This window comes from Rhea pennata, chromosome 2, assembly GCF_028389875.1.
Source record: "Rhea pennata isolate bPtePen1 chromosome 2, bPtePen1.pri, whole genome shotgun sequence".
NCBI lineage: Eukaryota > Metazoa > Chordata > Aves > Rheiformes > Rheidae > Rhea > Rhea pennata.
Window position 1 is genome coordinate 82609749 of NC_084664.1, and position 20894 is coordinate 82630642.

At 37.4% G+C, this 20894-nt stretch overlaps 1 protein-coding gene across 2 annotated transcripts in view; it reads right to left on the reverse strand.

Annotated features, from left to right (window-relative positions):
• Positions 1 to 20894, reverse strand: part of CDH12 (cadherin 12) — a 157868-nt gene that overhangs the window by 25494 nt on the left and 111480 nt on the right. For both annotated transcript variants that reach the window (XM_062568001.1, XM_062568000.1), the window contains one exon: positions 13915 to 14168. In XM_062568001.1, coding sequence (XP_062423985.1) covers positions 13915 to 14168 — 254 coding nt within the window. The remainder of the gene's footprint in view (positions 1 to 13914; positions 14169 to 20894) is intronic.

Consider the following 20894-nt stretch of genomic DNA (forward strand, 5'->3'; position numbering starts at 1 on the left):
GTAAACATGAATTTCTCATTCTGAGCTGGATCATTGGTGTTATTCTGTTTTATTTAACTGTTTTACTTTGCGTGAACCACTGGAAAGTTTTTAGCTTTACCAGTTTGACCTTTGCAGGAACTGCTACAGAAAATTCTGTCAATAAATAAATACGTAAGAAATATTAATAAACGCAAATTAACTAGTCTGGACTATGAATCTTAAATGATTAAGGGCCTTAAAGAAATGAGAGAAACAGGGCTTTTTTGACTTAGGATGAGGAAGAGCAGGGAAAGGAATGGGAACAACAACAGAAAGACAAAATTAACATATTATTTAAACTAATTGACTTGCAAAGGGGGATAGAAAAGTGATCCTGGCAAGTGCCCTCCTGTAATTGAAGGCTAAATTTTGTGTTAAAAAAAAAAAAAAAAAAAAAAGAGAGAGATCTGTAGACCAATCTTCAAAGATAGCTAAGTGACTAACTTCTAAAGATATGGACTTAAGTGATCTTTTTCTTTTTAAATTAATTAATGGTTTATTGCAAGGAGTATCTACAAGTAAAAAAAAAAAGTCAATGGGAATATAAGGAGCTCAAGACAAATTGTAATTAAGCATTTGAAGGGTAATGACTGCAGGTTTGGGGGGCTTTATGCACAATAGATATTTCCTGAAAAAAATCTTGTTGATATTTTTGTTTGAGATGGACAAATAGCACAGTTGTTAGACATGCTTAATTTAAATATTTTAACTCTTAACAGAGAGCTCAGCTCATACTTTGTTGATGGAAAGCATATTCCTTACTCTAGCTCTGGTCTAAACACTGATTTCTGGGAGAGAAATGTTGCAAAAAAAGGCAAAGGATGAAATGATAACTTGTTGTAATGTGATAATGACTATTTGGGTTTCTGTGACCTTAAATTGCTTAACTTGAGTTCACTTTAAGTTAAATTGCAGGTAAATAAAATTCAGAGTTTATAGCAACTTAGGACAGCTAAATACCACCCATCATATCAAAAATAACAGATAGAAGCTAAAAGAAAAATTAGAAACATAAACAAAAGATAATAAGATTCAATTGGGAAGTGTGGTCAATTAGGATTTTTTGTAATCTCAATACATATATTAGTAAATAGATGAAAGAAACATGCAAAGCAGGAGTGTCAAAGGGGTGAAGGACTAAAAGAATGCAGATGAGACTTGTGATTTGACTACTTGAAAGTCCAAAAGAGAATAATCACATACAGATCTCCGCAGACAAGTAGGTGTCTAGCAAATGGCACCTAGACAACAGTATTTTTTCTTGGGCATCACATCTCTAGAGAGATATCAACAAATTGGAAGGTGTTTAGAGAAGAGCAAGAAAAACTATATTGGGTCTGGGCATCCTGAATTGTAAGAAAAGATTAAAAGAACTAAAATATGTTCAGCTGGGATAAGTGATGACAAAAAGGAGAAATGATAAGGGTCTACAGATAGCTGAAGGGTTTAAACACCAATAAATGGAAGGTATTATTTTGTTCAGCACACAGGAGCAGAGGAGTGAAATTAAGGAAGGGAAAATTTATGTTGTGCAGCAAAATCTTTCTGGCAGTGATATATATTATGCTGTGTAAAAGAGAAATGATATAAATTCTGTCACTTGGCACCACAAAGCTAAGCTGGGTAAAATAATGAAGAATGAACAGTACAGGAAAAAAAAAAAAAAAAAAACCACCTATATTTTCTGAAAGATGGACTGAATAATCCTATCAGTCTCTGTTATACTAAGTATTATGATCCATAATAGGAAACAGTATTTTGTTAATCGTGCTCAGTTACAAATCTGCTCTAAGGTGCTGTTCCAAGAATTTTAAAATTTAGCCATAAAAGTTTTTTGAGATTAGAGATATTAAAAAAATAGAAAAAAGAAAATCACTATTATCACAAGAAACAAGAAATCCAGACTTCAATTCAAGCCTAAAAATAATGTTAGAAAATGTGATGTGTTGAAGCATGCAAACAGCTTTCTGTCATCCAAAAAAAATCACATCTTGCCATTCAAATTTCTTTGCTGCAGTTCCTTTGATGATACAGTCCTTGAGTTATTATTGTGAAAATCTCAAAAAAACATGAACCCCTGGACCGTACATACACATTTCAAACACTAAGCCAGTTCTTTACTGCCTAACTTCCCTTTACTCTTGTCAAATGTAAGTACTAAACTCTTCTCCTGACAGTTGATCACCTGGAAGGGTCTGTCATTCCAGTAAAGACCGAGGAGTGAATGCCTTAATTTCGCTAAAGATGAGATCAAGAATTTTTAAAGAAAGTCCTCTGTGAACTGTGCAAGCCTACGTAAGCCATAACACTCAACCAAGAGTAATTAGATGTAACAAAATATTTAATTTTCTTAAGGTAAAGGTACAGTTATCTGCTTATTAGGGCTAGATGGGATAGTTAGATTATCAAAGTCTTCCTCAGCACTAGGGCCATGAATCAGCATTAAGTTACCTTATATCTTTCTTTTTTTTCATATCTTGAATGAGTTAAAGCTTACTCTTCATTCTTGTGATTTTCTACTGACTTAAAAATGCTGTCTCACAAAGTTTTACAAGAGCAGCAATGGTAAATATCCTTTTTTTCTCTGCTGGATAATGTGATAATATGAAATAAGGTGAAATGCACTGCTTGCCTTACAGCAGGAGACAAAAGTCTTTGCATATCATTCATGTTGTTCTATGTTAAAACAGCCACAAAATCCCTTCTCATAGCTTTTTTAATGTCCTTTTACAACTCAATAACTATTGTACTGTGTAAATACAAAGTATTAGATATATAAAAGATCAGATAAATTTTAATAAAATAAAATACTTTCTTCACTAAAACTCAGTTAAAATTAGAAGAGTGCAATGTTCATAATACCAAAATAACATGGGAAGTTTCACTGCAATATTTTCTTGTCATTAACTAAAAAATGTTTAGGACATGTAATAATATTCCAAAGTGGCCAATGTTTTTTTCTACAAGGTTAGCTTTTCTGTTTGTTTGTTAAAATAATTTTTAAGCCATCTCTTAAAGGGAGTATGAGCTCTGTGTACCTGTGCTGAAGATCTTTTGAAAGCTGCTGATGCATTAGAGGTCAAACCACAGAAAACTCTTGAGTGGTTTGCAGTCATACCTTATCCTTCATGTAATCCTACAGGTACTAGCCTGACCCTAAGAGAAACCCACCCATGCAGATACATAGTAGTCTATAACCTTCATGTTTAAGTATTTTCAGGGAGATACAAGCCATAGAGAAAAACAAAACAAAAACAACCCCAAGCAAAATGTGGAAAGGAACCCACATTGCCGTTTGGTACTGCCTAACTAAATCTTTACACAACATCTCTCCTAAGCGCACAGTCAGCCAACGAAATCCAGCTGCTGCCCTTCCTGGAGCAGTGGTCACCTCCTACCCTTGCATCCTCCCCAGTAGTATTAGTCCTGCTGTTCTCCCAAATGTGCCTTTTTTAAAAAATGAAAACTGGTCAAGTTTGGAAAGAAATAGTAGGTAGGTTTCAGGTGACATCTTACCTACACTGCTTCATAGACTGGGTTAACAAGCAGTTAAACTTGCAGAACTGAGGAAGGCAACTACCTCCTCTGGGGGATGTTTGAATCAAGTAGCTAAAGGTAATAATATTCAGATGCAATAATGAGCAGCCAATATAGTTTGTCTAATCTGATTTAGGTGCCTTTACTGCCTTATAATAACACAAAAACAAAGGGCTGAGGATCGGTAGAATGAGTTTAAGGGCATTACTGTAGAATGGTTGCTTCGTTCACAGGTGGCAAAAACTTGAGACGCTTCTGTGGGTTAGACTAAGGAAGCGAAAGACTCTTCTTTGGTTTTGCACCATAATGTATGGACATCATACATGTCACTACTAAAAATAAATGCATCTTAATTTATTAATATTTCAAAATATTCCTGATAGTTTTGCCATGACTTTTCTTTGATCATTTCACTCAAATTGCCATGTTTGTTTTTTTTTTAATCACTTTGTAAAGATTTTCAAACGTGCTTAACATTGACATAAAGCTGTTGCAATAGTGTAAGTTGAATGCTTTTAAACACTCACTAAAGCAAAAACCAGTCCTTTATTGCAAGGAAGGCTTTTCTCTGTTTTAAAATATTTTGGCTTTAAAAGCAGAGATTTTTTGGATTATTTTAAGGACAGCAGTCAAACTAGTTTGTTGTATTCTGTCCCCCTTTCCAAAGGAATTCAGCACACTGATACCGATAATATTGTGAGATCTACTTCAGCCTTCCCAGAAAGAATCTTGTATATACTGCGAATTAACTAGTGATGCTCTAGAGAAGGGTAGATGAAATTTCTACAGTATGGGAGAAAGAGCAAACAGTTTTCCACTGGGCTGTCCCTTGCCCGTCATCTTTACGTCTTTCACATAACAGCAGATCTTCCATATGAACAAATAACAGTTTGAGCCTTCTGCACACTATATGACTCAGTTCTGCATGGTATGGACTGCATACTTCTGCACTTTTTAATCAGGAGGGTGAAGGATTAGCAATTTTAACAGTCACTATTGCAGCAGTCACTTCATGTGAAATAAATAATATCAATGCAAACAAATTATACTTTGTTCCTTTGGAGAAAATCAAACACTGTGCAGAATTAATTGACAGGGAAACAGTTGTTGCAGACAGACAGAATTTGATGACAGATCAACATCAAGTGAGAGAAGCTGTTAAACTTTTCATAAGTCTTACAAATCTTACATACAAATTTCAGTAAAACACCCTAGACAACATAGGAAATAAAATGTGCACTTCAATTATCGGCCCTTCCAAGCTGCTAGTTCTGCCTGTCTACCAATTCCATTGCTTCCTTCCCCCCTCCATTTAAAGATGTTATTCATTTGCTTATCAAACTCTTCAGTCAGCTCCACTGTCTGCTTTGCATTTCTCATGATGAGCCAAGTATCTTACCAAAACTTGTTGTCCTTCAGCAAATGCATTATTTTTATTCATTGCTAACATCATTTTCACTGCTTCATTGAGCAGGTAGAACTGAAAGACAGTGAGAGAGGGAAAGCCTTGTGGTTTAATTATGTCTCAGTTATTTGGACTAAGAGTAGTCGTATAAGGCACGTTGGATGTAATCCCTTCACTACACGCTGAACAACAGTCAGTATTGCTTGGATGGTGCTGTAGTGTGGCACTTTCTTTACCAGCACCACAATTATAGGTATATATCAGTATCTCTCTTAACGAGCAGATAGAGTACAGAAAGATAGGAAACAGATTATTTTAAGTGGATTCCCCTAGACCCTTAAGAAAGCTGAGAGGGGAGAGACAAATGTGAATTATTCCCATAGATGTTCAGCCCCAGTAGAAGCTAAAACTTTATTTTTTACATAGGGGCTTGTGGCCTAAACACTAAGCTGTGAGACAGAGAGTGAAGCTGTGTTATACCTCCTCTGTTTCTGTTCCCTTGCCCCCTCTGAAAAGCTTTAACACTTGAACCTATGCCAGGCCACAGAATGTTATGGCAAGAAGCATCTGCTATATAGAAGAACCCATCTAATACCTTCTCTGTGGTACAAATTCAGAGTATAAATCCCATAGGAATAATCTGATTGCTTCATTTTTGCATCATGCAAATACTGGCTCTGATCTTCTTTTGGATACTAAAATCTGACTAAATCACTCATATTTTTCCTAAAAAAAAAAAAAAAAAAAAAAAAGAAATAAAAGAAATAAAATGCTGATGCTGACACAATCAAAGAAAAAAACAGGTAACAGTAACTGTGCTGACTCCAGAAAGCTGTGGCACAGTGTTTTATCACCTGCTTCGACATTCAGTGGGGACTGACTCAGTCCGTCGGTTGGGTTTGCAAGAGGAAATGCTCGGTGACATAAGGAATTTGAGGCTGTATTTTTGCTCCTAACCAAGTCAGATGAAGTGATCACAAATTAAAGGACTATACAAGACAGCTCTGACATTGTAGGAGCTGCTGAATTTTCCTTTTCCTTTCCTCCTCCTCAGCTCATATGAAGAAACGTAGAATCTAAATCGAACAATGTTAGTATGGCCTCACCTTTTCAAAGGTTTTATGAATTTCTTGAAGGCCCCAAGCAGAAGCTGCTGGGTAAGCACCTCCCTACTCCCACTTGCACATTGGTGATCTGACCTCAGCCAAGTCAGGTCCCATCACTTGCCCCTAAAACTGATTCTTCTTCTCTCCTACATGAGTTAGAACTTCTGTGCTCTATCTCCTTCACAATGTAACTTTTTAAGATTTACTGCCTAAATTAATCTGCTATTATAAATCCAAAGATTTAGTATTTACATAAATGCTACTAGCAGTATCTTTCATGTATTTCTTTCATATTTGCCCATATTGAACCTCAGCATTGTATTTAGCTATCTGTGATCCTCTTTCACATTCAGCCATCTTAGATGATCCTGTACCATGATTTGCCACAGTCACCTTTTCAGCTTAGATGGAAACATCTAAGATCTGTCAGCATCTATAATCAAGATATGACTGAAGTTTCCAAACACATAACTCCTAAAATGTATGTGTCTGTCAAAAAAAACTGTGGCTTAAATTAATGAGCCTGCAAGTGAATAAATGACCAAATATATAAGCAACTTTAGCCCAAATGTAATGATTATTTAAACATAAAGAATGGCAAACTTGAACATTTTAGCACTTTCTAATTTCCTGAAATTAGAGTTGGTGTTTCCAAGTAGTTAAAGGAGAAATTGAGATTGAAAGAAATTAGATTTTGACTGAGTTGCAAAGGTTAAAATAGCTATTCTTGTGGAAAGGGACATAAAATCTTCAATTACACATGCTTAAACATTAACTTTATACTAAGAAGCACAGATTTACTTTTGACTTTGTGAACCACTTTGCAGAATAAACACTTAACAGTATCCCTTGTAGCATATAAGATTTCCTTAGAAGTTGGTTTAAGTTTGGCCCTTCAGAATTCTCTTAATGTCAAGTCATGAGAGGTTCACAGCTTGAGGTGGTATATCCTCAACCATTAAACCTCTGTTTTAATCTCACTTTGTTTTTTGCTAATGCTTGCAAAATCCATTGCTGCAAAAATTTGGAATAGGAGCCTTGATCTAAAATCAGGAAGACCATTATTTGAGCAAAAGTAAAATGACAATGTGTGCCTCTGGGATGCAAACTTGCTTTGCAGAATCACATCACCAGGTGGTACAATTGTAATAGGCTGCTGTGAAGTAAACTAAAACGATTACGGTCATATTGCTCCTTTCCCCTCACTCTGGCTTCTTAGCTAGTCCCAATTAATTTAAAAGCTTTCCCTGCCAAATTCTTCTCTGCTGCCTTGGAGCTTAATGCACGCTTCTTGACTTTCAGCACCCACTTCCCTCATGAACAGGGCATTCACTAAAAGGAGTAGTCCCTGAAGTTCTTGGGTCTGCACACAACTTTTATGTCAAACTCCTGACTGATATTTTATAGGTTTATATGGTTGCATATGCCAGCTGAAGATCACTTACTGTTATTCAGAAACATCAGTAATTTGAAGAATAACTGTATTACTACCTATGAATAACGCTTATTGTCCTTTCTCAGTTTAAAACCTTGTTTTCAGTTGCTCTTGACTTTACTATACATAGGAAGGAAAATTTCAAGCAGCTAAGTTTTTTTAACATTTCACACAAAAATAATGCAAACGTTTCCAAGAGTAAATCTACAATCATATAAAGAGAAGCATACCAATCTTTTCTTTGGAAATATCCAGCTTTTCTCTAGTGTCGCCTTTCTGACTTATGCCACAGAATATTTACTTTTGCTTCATGCTCCTGCCAATCCTGAGAGAAACCAAGCAGACTGGAAAATCAATCCGCATATACTCCACAAGGACAAAGCAGGGCTTTCTAACTAAAATCTCTGAAACATCTGTTTCCAGTGAACATGCTGCAGCCTCAATTACAGTTCTGATTAAGTGGCAGCACATTTACCATCCACAGCAAAGCAGGCTGTCTTCGCTTTAATCTTAAGTGCATAGAAACAAAACTGCACTTTTCTTGTATCTACCTGTAGCAATTCCAAGCTGATCATTGGCATGGAGGTACCATAGTCCTTGAATGAATATAACTGAATGAGTTACTTCTTGTCAGCTGAACTGTGGTAATTCTCTGCTCATGTGTACCTAATTCATCGCAAATTTGAAGTAAAGCATATTAACTTAAACTACCATGAAGAAGATCACCATAATAATTTGTAAGATACATCTTGCTTGACAATTGCAACAGATAAAGCACAGATAAACAGTCAATTGCTGTCACTCTGCTATAAAGCAGTAATTCATTAAGCTTCACTGAAACAGTTCTATTTGAAAGACAGTTCGAATGGAGAAGAGGTAGATTTTGTCTTCTCTGTGTTTGGAGAGCAGTCACCTTAAAACCAAACAACTGCTGAGAAAGAAGCCATCTCAGACAAACCTAGGGAACAGCAGATATGTACATGTGGTCATGTGGCGATTAGTTTAAGAGAAGAGCACTACCGAGCAGAGCATGTGATTGCCTGAGGTCATGAAGACAAAGTCTGGAAGCTAGAGAAGAAAATAGAGGAGCAGCCAGGAATCCTGGAGGAATGAGGAGGATAAATAGGAGGTCATTGCTCTGTATCTTATCCAGCATTGCTGGAAGGTGGGTAGATGCACAGATAGAAAAGGGATGCCGTTGTGGTTATGGTAGCTGAGTGCTCACTGAGACAAATGAGGGGAGAAACTAATAAGACTGGTGGAGAAGGACCAAATCTATCAGCCAATATATCCGTTGGTATTCAGAGAAAACACTAGAATAGAAACCTTGTTTCTGGAGTTCCAGAAACCGGATCAAAGTAACCGGAGCAAAGGAAAAAAAATACCTCAAGCCGCTAAGATCAAAAAGGAAGTAACTGTCATCAGCAGAAGAAAGGAAGGCAGTAAAACTGGAAACTAATGAAGATGTAGGATGTAGTTCAGGAGGAAAAGGAGGGAAACAGCTATAGGAGAGAGAAAGATGGACAATGAAATAGGAGACTAATGTTAGACTGCTCAAGCAACTGAGAGCAACTTAGAAAACAGCCTCATATGCTGATTAGTAGGAGGACTGCAAATGGTAGCAAGGGGTCTGGAGCAGTATTGGTATAGAAATTTGAAATGATCAGGCTGGATGAGTTAGAACTTGACACAGAGGTCTTAAAAGTAATTGAAGAGACTGGGGGCTTCAATTAAAAGCAAAGGATGGTGTGGAGTTAGAACTGTGACAGAGACAAACAGGCAGGAATAGCTCAAAGTGTCTGTACATATCTCTAAAGCAGATGAAAACAAACCCCAAATTCCTGCATTCCACCATTTTTTTTTCTGTCTGCAAAATCTACTAGCCAAGTATCTCATCCCCCTACTAATGTGATATCATAGAGAAAAATCATTTGCTCTGTTATTAAATGAAGAGGCTAGGGGTGCTGGAACTAAAGGTCCCAATCTTTTTGACAATCTACGAGCTACATGTTGATATCACAGAATGAGATTCATCTTTCTGTAGAAAAAGAAAATTAAAAAAACTGTGCATGAACAGAAATACATCAAGAAGAATTATACGATTGGAAGGTCAAGCACTTTCCTGTTAGATAGGTAACTTTAATTCATCGTTTGTGCCTCTACGTTGCATATTTCTTTTTATCTTTGGAACAAAAAAAAAGTTTTGCACTGCAAAAGGAAAAATAAATCTTCTCCATAAAGATTCCTGGACTACAGTGAACCAGTTCAGCAAATAAATAAAGCTCCTCCTTTGGAACCTCGTGCAGGGAATACAAGTTTGTCCCCAGGATGCTGACGGCAGGCTTGACCTGTGACTAGTGCACATGAATTTTTGTGGTTTTAATGTCACGGTTTCATGACTCTAGACTTGTTCAGGATAATGTGCAGTCCCCACAGCTTTCCTGCTCTGAGTGGTTCTTGTGGTTCATGAGGCAAAGCTCCCGAGTCAAGTAGGGGAGATATGAAGGGCAGTTTGAACATGAAACTCATGGTAATCAGAGTCTGATCTGCAGTTTACATCAGAGACAAAAATCCTTTCATGCTTTATGCCATGTGATCATCTCCTAGGAAATCTGACAGCTTCTAAGGCACCAGTGAAAAAGTTGTTTAACTTCACAGTGTTAAATAAACCTTACTTTTCAAGGAATCATTACTCATGTTTGCCAGGTTTAGCTCAGTTGGTCAGAGCATGGGTTCAGTCCCCGTATTGGCTACGTTGAGGGTTGGACTAGATGATCTCCAGAGGTCGCTTCCAACCTTACCATTCTATGATTTACATTTTCTTTCTTGCTATTTAGATAGCACTAATTGTCATAAAGTTAGGACAGGTGTAAGAGTGATTTTGAAAAAGCCCTAAAATACCTTGCACTAGAAGTGATGAACTTTTATTAAAAATCTTTTGGTATTTATAGATTATATACATTGTCATGAACACTGGAGTATTGGTGCTTCTTTCTCCTACATGGCTTGTAATCATCATAAATTAGAGAAGTCTGAGAAGAACATAAGATCATTGCTCCTTTTAGAAGTGCTTTGGGATTTTCAATGGCTACAATGTACATAGGACCACAGTCTAACATTTATGTTGAATATCCTCTGCAGCACTATGAAAAAAATAGGAATGGACAAAACAGCTCTCCTAAGAGACATAAACTCTAACTTTAGTACAGTTTGAAAATCAGGTGAGCTGGGGTAATATTCCAAAACAGCTTCAAAACTAGTCACCCTTACAGGTGTTGAATACCTGCAACCCCTTTGCTGCTTGTATTTAATTTCCCTTTTTTACTGAATATGTGCCTTGTGCCCCTTCATTTCCACATCTCTGTCAATCATTCCACAAAACAAACTTCTAAAAATTCCTGATTTCTCAGGGAACTTAGTTCCAGCTATAGGAGAAAAGAGAAAAAAAATGTAAACCACAGCATTTTTAATGACTTCCAGTGATATATTTTTCTTTTTCTAAGCATCTAATTCCAGCCTTCACTCTTAACTGTTATCTCCCCCTTCCTGCTATGTCTAGCATAACAGAATTAATGTTTTTGTCTGATGAAATGGATTAAGTTGCTGTCACTAGTGCTCCTTCCTTTAATGTGAGCTTTTTCAGACTGCTTTGTTCTCCAGAGTTTTGCTTTCTGTTGCATACAGTGCAGATTTGTCTTTTATCCCAGTCTCTATTGTTTTAGCAGATTGATGATTTTGTTGTTGTTGTAATGGGCATCAAAATGGCCAAACTACTCTAGAAAAAAAAAATGAAATTGTGCTGCCCAGCAAATTGTATTGGTTGTTGCCTCAAAGAACTTAACTTGCTTTCCCATGACTGTTTCAAGGGCCTATTTAGTTAGATGTTCAGACTCCTTCTCTAAAATATGATGCAACTGATGGAGCCACTATTTATAATCTAAGAGACAAACTAGAATTTAAACAGCCGAAAGAGCATAGTTACTGTAAGATACAAGTTGTAATCACATACAGTTCTTTCTAACTAATTTATGCTCTTCTAACTTCTGCTCACTGACTTTTAGTCTCAGCTAGAGGATATAAAACTCACGGAATACTGAACACTACATCAATAACTAACAATTGAATATACTTTCTTTTTTCCACTTGGACTAGCCAGCATTCGAATACATATAGGTTCTTCCAGTGCACAGTTACTGGGGCAGAGCTCGGTTAAGTAAGAATCCTGTTGTTGGATTCAAAGAGCTGGAGACCAGATTGAATATGCAGTATCAAATCTATCACCAGTTTAAATGAGGCGAGCTAACGATGAAATTTCAGAACTAAAACATCTTTCAAAAACAGACCACAAGAAGGGTTACAGTTGTACTGACAGATTTCCAGCATAATCTTTTCAGCATGTCATCTTGCTTACTCAAACCCATTCCTGTCCTTAAAGTACCTGTATCGCCCTCCAAATCCCATTGCATTCAATATGTGGCTGTCTTCTGGCTGGGAATACATCCCACTGAGATCACTATTAGGACACAGTCCATGTTTTCCCTTGAGCATGACATGGCTGCAGTTCCTTAAAACGACCCAGGGAGCACTTCTGTGGTTCTGCAGTGTTCGTGGTTAGCAAATTGAGCAGTGAGGCTAAAATGCAAGGGTATTTTATAAATCAGTGTACAGATACAGCTTGTAAGAGAAATTCTCTAAGCTCATGGTCCAAGTTATATTGCTGATCTTTTGACTGAATGTGTAGGTGGCCATTTAAACACTGAAAGGATGATTTCAGTGTTAAAGAAAAGCAGACACAAACATCTCAAAGCAGCTTAAAATTCAATATTACAGTGAACTATATGGAGACACCTTCATCTTCAAATGGTGAATTTTCCTGCGCAGATGCAAATATAGGATCAGGAACTAAAGCATGCAAGTCTCCTAGAATAGTTTGTGAAATTTAAATTCTCACTGAGGAGAGGTTATACATTCAAATGACTCTGCTGTCATAGGAGAAACTACTCAGCAATATGATTAAGGGATTTGCTATCTGGTCACGAGAGACAATATACTTTTCAACATAATATTGACTTCATGGAGGCTATGTTCATAGGCTCCCCACTGGGGAAAAAGGTTCCTGTTTTAGATTTTGTTACCGAATGTTTTGATCCTGTCTGGAAAGGAATGTGTCACAGGTTCATGGTCAAATATATTCATGTACTACAAAATAATGAAGGATGTATTTAAAAGAATGTAACCAACAACACTAGTAATAGGATTAAGCAACAACTGACAATGACTGTCACTGGTGAAACAGGAGCTAGACACTTGCTGCCTGTTGCGTATTAAATTTTTAAATGTGATTACAACACAGCATCTAACAACTTTATTGTACATTTGGAAAATAGCAACACTGAGTCCAAATAGAGATAATTAATAAACATAGATTATGTTAAAAAGTCAAAAACAATTTTGTAATGGATTAATTCATTTGGAATACATATTCTGAGTGATTATATGCATGACTGTGTATGTACTTGGTAGCCACTAGTGACATTTTACTGTTCCATCATATTCCCATTTCATAAATGTTTATATTTAAAGATTAATGACTTCTATTATGTCTCATATATTGTTCATGACAGTCTGGAACTAAAAATATTTCCTGAAGTCAGGTCGATCAGCCTGGATTTGTACTGGAAGTATGTGTAATGATTCCCCATCTTACACTAAATCTGCACAAGAGCTTCTTTATTGGTACCTGAGTCTAGCCCACTTTCTTCTAATTTCATTGGAAATACATCAGCAAAAACAATACATTGCATTTGTATAACAACTGTTTTCCCCCTTTATTTCAGAAAAATAAGCTATACCAGAAAATGGGAGGTTTTACTGACATGGGTTTACACTCAGGACTTCTCCTGGAGTCTGCTGAGCATAGCAGTGTTGGTCAGCAATCACATCTCCACAGCCTTAGCCAACACAGATATAGCAACTATTTATTAAAGCATTTGTTATTTGCCATATATGAAGAGTAATCGGTTTGTGTGAAAGGGGCAGCACTTACTGTCACCCGGGGTTGCATAATAGAGCTGTGGCATGTACAACCTACATTTTCACTATCGTGCCCCAGACAGAACAGAATTTTTATTTCCTCAATCTCATCTCATATTCTCTCAAGTCATGACAGTGAATGATAACTTATATGATCCTCTTTATGACACAAAGCTGTCAGCACTTAATGTATTTTGCCAGACAACCATCTGAACTAGCATCTCTTTTCAGTATTTTTTTAGAGCAACAGCTATCCATTATGGTGACCAGTTTGGAAAATTTTGTATCTTCTAACCAAGCTCTTTGCTGCCTACATTCACTGTCAGCAGCAGTTTGGGTTGTGTGAGAGTTACGGATGGAAAAAAAAGCTTTCTCACCTTACAGAACTGCTGCCAGCATCGAGGTCTTGGGCTGTCACTGCACCTATAATGGTACCCACAGGAGTATCCTCATAAACCTCCATTGTGTAAATAGGCTTGCTGAAAACCGGCGGTTCCTCCATGTCCAACACATTTATTTTCACAGTGGCGGTGTCTTTGAATGGACCCACAGAGTGAAATCGATGGTCAAGATGGAGATTGGAGGCCTCGACTTTAAAGGTGTAGGCCTTTTTTGTTTCAAAGTCTAATGGCTGTAAAAAGAGCAAGAGCAAAATATAAATTTCACTAAAAATTAACACTGTAAAATTAGTTTGGTAGAATTAACCTAACATAATTTAAGATGTATTCAGTGCAGTCTTCAGCAACTGAGCTAATCATCTAAGCTTCTTCTGCAGCCACTGGAGAGGAACAGATAACTTTAGACTGCAGTTCATCTCCTGCTAACATGGTTGTCTGAAATGTGTCGGATGGATCACACCCAGGAAATGACTATTTCTCCACATTAAACGATCAGGATGACTGACAGGGATGTAGACAGCTACCCTTGTAGATGTCTGAAGTTAAATGGGTGAGAGCCACTTCTTGCAAATGAACTTTGTGCAAGTTAGCCAAAGACTTGCTTCCCCAGTCCCATGCCCAGGCAGCATGATCAGCAATGTCCAGCTAATCTAATTCCTTAAACAGAAGATTTGTACTCCTTTTAGCAGGGAAAACTTTAAAGGAAACATATGTGTGATGGAAATGAGCCCAGATGAAAATATATACCAATGATATATACCAACGAGTCAACCCAAATTTCAGGTATAGCTGAACCTGCATTCAAACCTGATCTGAACCAATGCTTTCCTGTAAAATGCCCATCGTAAAGCTGAAATCATATTCATGTGGCATATTTGCGCAGTACGTATGTTGTAAATATAGACTTTGGCACTGGCTTATGATCCCAGATGTAATTCATACAGTCTTAAAGACAACAGAGCAGTTTTCTGTGTACCTACCCGGCTTTCTGATGGAAATACATTCTGCGATGAGATTGTTTTAGTCTGGATTTCCGTCAACGTACATCAGTTTAGTGCCTTTGGTTTTACAAAAGTAATCAGCTCTAAACCTTAATGCAGTCATATTTAGTTGAAAAGATATAGGAGCTTTATTTTCGGTTAAAGGGTTTAGCTGCATTGGCTTTCATGGTTTTTTAATGTTACCGAAGCACTCTTTTCCTGATGGCTGGGTAATACCGGCACCTAGTGGTGTTGGTTATAATTGCCAAGTTAGAAATTTTCTGGCTGGAAAGGACATGCTAGCTGGAAAGGATATGCTAGCTAGAAAGAAGTGCACGATCACACATGTAGGAGCAAGAATAGGTTAATATCTCTCCGTTTTTTTTTCTCCTAACAATCATTACCACAGCATTTCCAGTCATTTGGCACAGCTAGGATAGATTTAAATTATGTCATTTTCTGTCCTTATCACAACAGGATATAATTGGCCAAATGCCTGGCTGGAGTAAATTGGAGTAGCTCCATTAAAATCAACGGAGTTACCTTGATTGATATTAGCTGAGTAGCTGGCATAATGGTTTTAAATCCTTATGAAAGATGTTATAACTTTAATAGACTACATGACCAGTCTTTTCTGAGCTGGGGATTTAAAATTAGACATCCCAGTCTACATGCCATGAAGACACTCAGGCTTGAAAATCTAGTAACCAATCCACAATCATATGCAACCATTCTTCTGCACACAGAATTCCCAGTAAAAGCCAGTAAGAGTTGCATCTTCATGACTAGACTGAAAGCAGTTAGTTTTAAAGAATGTAAATTAAACATATTTCCAGAAACTTACTGCATGTGTGCAATCTCTAGCTGTCAGGGTTTGCAGACCACTTCCGAAGGTATGCAAACATTTACAAGTTTGTCAGCAGCACTCAAGTTCTCACCGAAATGGTAACTATTGAGGTGGTTCACTTTGTGTGAAGGCCCATTCAGAATTCATCTGCCACATCAGGCTGCATGCCAGGGAACATGACTTGAATTTGTGTGTACGTGCATGCTTGCCTCTGTTGTGCACAAACATCTCCCCACAAAGCAGAAAACAGATACATTCGAATCTGCATGCAGAAACATGTCAGCAGTGGAGGCACTTGGTTACATCAAGGCTCTGCTGTGTGCAATCCTTCCCAGTGACAGAGTAGCTGCACCTTGACTTTTCCTCACTTCTCAGTTTCTTTGTGAAGTCTTGAGATCAGTTTGATGCAAGAATAATTAAAAGAATAAAATGGAAAAGAAGAACTTCCAGGTAGGTGCTTGTGTCTATAGTCTGCAGAACCTATTACAGATGCTGGTGCTGGGCATGTCCATTCATGTCAAACGCAAGCATCCCAAGGGCTGGCATATACCGGCTGTTAGGCGTGAAAGCTGTCATTTGTACAAGTGAAACCCAAAAAGCTTTATACTGGTTTTGATACATTTGCAGATTCAAACTGGCTTTAAGCAAGATGAGAGCAAGCTTTATCTGTCTGGCTAAGAAGAAACAGAATAGCACGTGGAGAATAGCATGTGGAAGGACTTGTGCTCCCACAGCTGAAACAGTCAGCCGTTTCTTTCTTTTTTTTTTCTTCCCTAAGAATGGACATGCTGAGCCACTACCTAAATTGTTGTCATACTTTCCTTGCAGTTCTATACCACTCACGTCCACTGTTACGTACTGCAAAGGAAAAAAAAAAAAAAAAAAAAAAAAAAAAAAGCACCATCTTCTCTGGCTCATTGTAAAAATTGGTAACACCTTTTCAAGTAAAATTTTAGGAAGAAATCTGGAGTTTAAAACTGGAATTTATACTTCAGAGTGGAAAAAATCTGAGTAATTATGAGGGAGAAAATGAGAGAGAAAGATTAAGACAGAGAAAAGAAATCTAAGCTCTCAATTAAGTAGTAATTCTAACTAATGTCTTATGCGGATCTTTCATACCTCTAAAATTGCATTAAAACTTTTCAGACTGGCTCATCAGATGCATGAGTGTATTTGCAAATACACATGCTACTGACAAGAGCTGAAATATATGCAAGTCTTATATAACATTCTTTGGAAACTCTCTTTCACTGAATTACTCTTAAACACAGCTCGTCCCTGGCCAGCGCCTGGTACACGGCACTGTACTGATACAAGAGGAAAGGAGTCCTTCTCTGGGGAGGCACACAGAAAAGACCAAGATTTCGGCCAATTCTGTGTATTGACATGCCCAGGCTGGCATACTTTAGAACCTATGAAAGTAAAGAAGTCAGATGATGCAGCTGAATTACTTCTCTCTCACATATTATAGGGGGTATTTTGCAGTATTATACTATAGTATATTTTTGAAAGGCTAGTTTGACACTAGAAAAGGAAAATATTTTCCCACTGTAAACTGAGGGCAACCCATTCTCTTTTGCTGTCTTTTCTCAGAGGTGGTGATAAATATGGCTAGAGGTTAAACAGTATGCAACCGATGCACAGAGCAGATGTAACACAAAATAAGACAAGACAGGCTGTAAGCACTGACTCTTCTTCAGAGAGAGCAAGCAGAGACAACCCCCCACAAAAGAGCGGAAGCTAGCCTTTTATTGTGAGGGGGGCTGAACTGCAGCTCAAAAAATTGTGCACAGTAAATCTAGGATTTATTTATTTATTTATTTTTAAATTTTATCCAACATGTATTAGGGATTAAAGAGTATTGTATTGCTGCATTGTGCTTGTGAAGAGTCCAGTCTCCTGATCAGTTCTGATATTCCTAGCTCTGCACAGTTAAGCCATACAGATAATTAGTGACAATCTCAAATTTTGGCATTCACCTGGTATGTCTGCAGTCCGCCTGAAAACAAAAAAACAAAAAAAAAAAAAAAAAAAAAAAATTGAAAGTCTACGTGGATTTTAGACAAAATCTTTCAGCTTTTTAGTCTTAAAGATCTTGGAATACTTTACATTTTGTACAAGATCTTTGTACAAGATCTTTGTATGACTTTTTGAACACCAGTTAGATACTACTCAGCTCTGTGAAGGAAATGAGTGGTGTACATAGTGTTTTAGCTGCCCAAGTTTTGTTTTTTGTTTTTTTCAACATTTTTTGTCGTCACATGGTAAATGTGTAATGCTGCTCAGTTCAATTTTCCTTTAAAATCCTGAGTGCTGTTATGTGTATGAACATATCAGAATGTTAGGAAGAGTAGTCCCTTAAAAAAAAATCTGTAAGATTTTTGAAAATTCTTTTAGTTCTAATCAGATCTTAATACGGAATGACTTCATAAAGGCTTTTTTTTTTAATTAACCAATAGAAATATTTATTCTTGCTATAAAAATCAGCTATATTCAAAAAGTTAGGTTCAACTAAGGCTATAATTTTATTAAATTTCAGGATTATTACACAGCAAACAGAAGTTTTGCTAATACTAAGGGACCTTTTTATTAACCATGTAGTATTCGTCTATTATAGGAGCACTTCTAATTGATAGTCTAAGTGCCAGTGTCAGAACCGATATACTCAGCCCCCCTACCAGTTCTTATCTGCCTTCTCTGTGTTATGGATATAAGCTGCTCTGTACAGATGCACAGTAAAGCACTATCAGCATGTACACAGCTGTGTGTAGCAAAGGTATTTTACAAATCCCCAAATCAAATAACACATAATGACGAATCACTTTATCTTGCAGCTCAGGAGGTACCATGAACTAGTTTGTTTAGTATGATGTAGAAAGCACATAAACAGCTCTGGTTTGGAAATAAATATGTTTTGAAGTATTGCTGTGCCCCTTTTATCCAAGATAGAAGTGAAGAAATGAAGATATATAGAAACATTTAAATATTTAAATTTCTATTTATATATCTAAACATACATACATACTCAATAAAAATTAAATAACTGAATCAGAAAAATGGGCTGTAAGATAATGAGTTCTGATGAGAAGCATGAAAAGAATGAGAAAAGAAATATACTGTCAACTTATTCACAAAGAGGCTAGACTGGAAACTCTAGATATTCCTGATTTTTTTTATCCATACATAACAGATACAGTGATATTGTTAGCGATAAGAATATTCATGATCCACATCTGCAATAGGGGAAGAGCCACATTTTGTGATGGGACTGTCATGGTTCATGACTTTTGGAGGGAGTTACTATTTATATTGGTATCCAAAAATAGGAGTAGTTTAAAGAAGTACAAGGGAGGTTGCCTTGAGCAAAAGTACATAATTAAATGGACTGAATGTTTATTTTCTTTATGAGCAAGAGGTAGAGAGTGGCACATGTGAAGAAGAGGTACTTATTCCCAAAGTAAGAGGCATACAGAGAGCTTCACTTGGAAATTTGTAGTTCAGATCTCAGGATAGCATCTTACTAGAGTGTATAAATATCTGATAGGAGGGTGTAAAGAAGGCGAGGCTGGACTCTTCTCAGTGGTGCTCAGTGACAGGATGAGAGGCAATGGCACAAACTGAAGCACAGGAATTTCTATCTGAGCATCTGAAAACACATTTTCACTGTAAGCGTGACTGAGCACTGGAACAGGTTGCTCAGAGAGGTTGCAGAGTCTTCATCTTTGGAGATTTTTGAACACAACTGGACACGGTCCTGGGTAACCTGCTCTAAGTGATCCCGCTTGAGCAGGACCAGACGATCTCCATAGGTGCCTTCCAACCTCAACCACTCTGTGATTCTAAGAATTAACCTGGCAAATCTGAGGAAATATCTATATTCCTACATGAGAAAATATGAAGCCTTGCGCCAGTGTGATGTGTCTTTTTTTCAAGATGGGGAGTGGTTTGTTTTTCAAGCAGTGACATGGCTATGGGAGAGGATGGAGGAAGAGGAAGGTAAGATAAAGCAGAAACATGATAATGTAAGCTGTATACATTATGTAGTAAAGACAGTATTAAATTTACTGGAAAAAATGTAAATAAGTTACTGTAGAGCAGAAGGCAGTTTTTAAATCACAGTCAGTAGAGCACGGACTACTGCAAGCAGCAGGCAATATCACACACTCTCTGCCTTTAATGCTCCATCTAGGAGCATAAATGGGAGGGGAAATCTGAGAAATCTCTCAGCCTAGCTAATCCATCCATGGCCAGTCAAGTGCTGACTGCACAGTTAAAGAAAGAAAATAATAGGTTGAATATCTGAAGTGAATAAGTGGATGTAAACATCTATCCAAAAGCTAAATTTCTCCATTTATTGCATAAGAATATCTTACCATTTTCTGCAGGTTTTTTTCACTGTTTCAGAAAAAAAAACAAAACAAATAAATTTAAAAAATCCCCAAATCAAAAAAGCTGTATCTGAAAACAACAGAGACTAAAGTTCTCCCCTTCCTTATTCCTCTCATCATTCTTTTCAGTGGCTACCATTATCTTCACAGTAGCACATAATCTTCATGCAGGCATGGTTTTCTGCCTGTATCAAAGGACTTCATATTGTTTGCTTTTCCTCCTCAAAATGTGAAACTACTCATCACTTTCCTCATTCATATGCACCCCTGAGTTATGCTTATAGGCAGACAGAGGTCCTACCCACAGGGAAGAAAGAGCTGGGGTGAACCAATAGGGTGCAGCTCGCCTGCTGAGGAAGGCAGCAGCCCTGTAACGCTGGCTGAGGGATGTCAACAGCCTGCCTTATGCTCATGACTGCAGTGCACAGGTGCTACCAGCCAGCTGTGGCACTGTGGCAATGTCCTAACACTACATCCCATGAGCAGGACAGCTCAGCTGCCAGCAAACTTCTTGCTCGCTACAATTAAAGGCTTTGTCACGGGGGACAGTGCAGCAGCACAGGATCATGCCACATTGAGCCTAGAAGCAGGTTTCTTCTTAGATTTCAATAGTACTGTGCTCAAGCTTACAAACTGAAGTGTGAGCCAGCCCTGGTGGCTTCTTTCTGGATTATCGCCTCCTGAGCCAGCCAAGGAGCTTATGCACACAGTGGATGACTTACCCCTATAAATTCACCCTTAGTT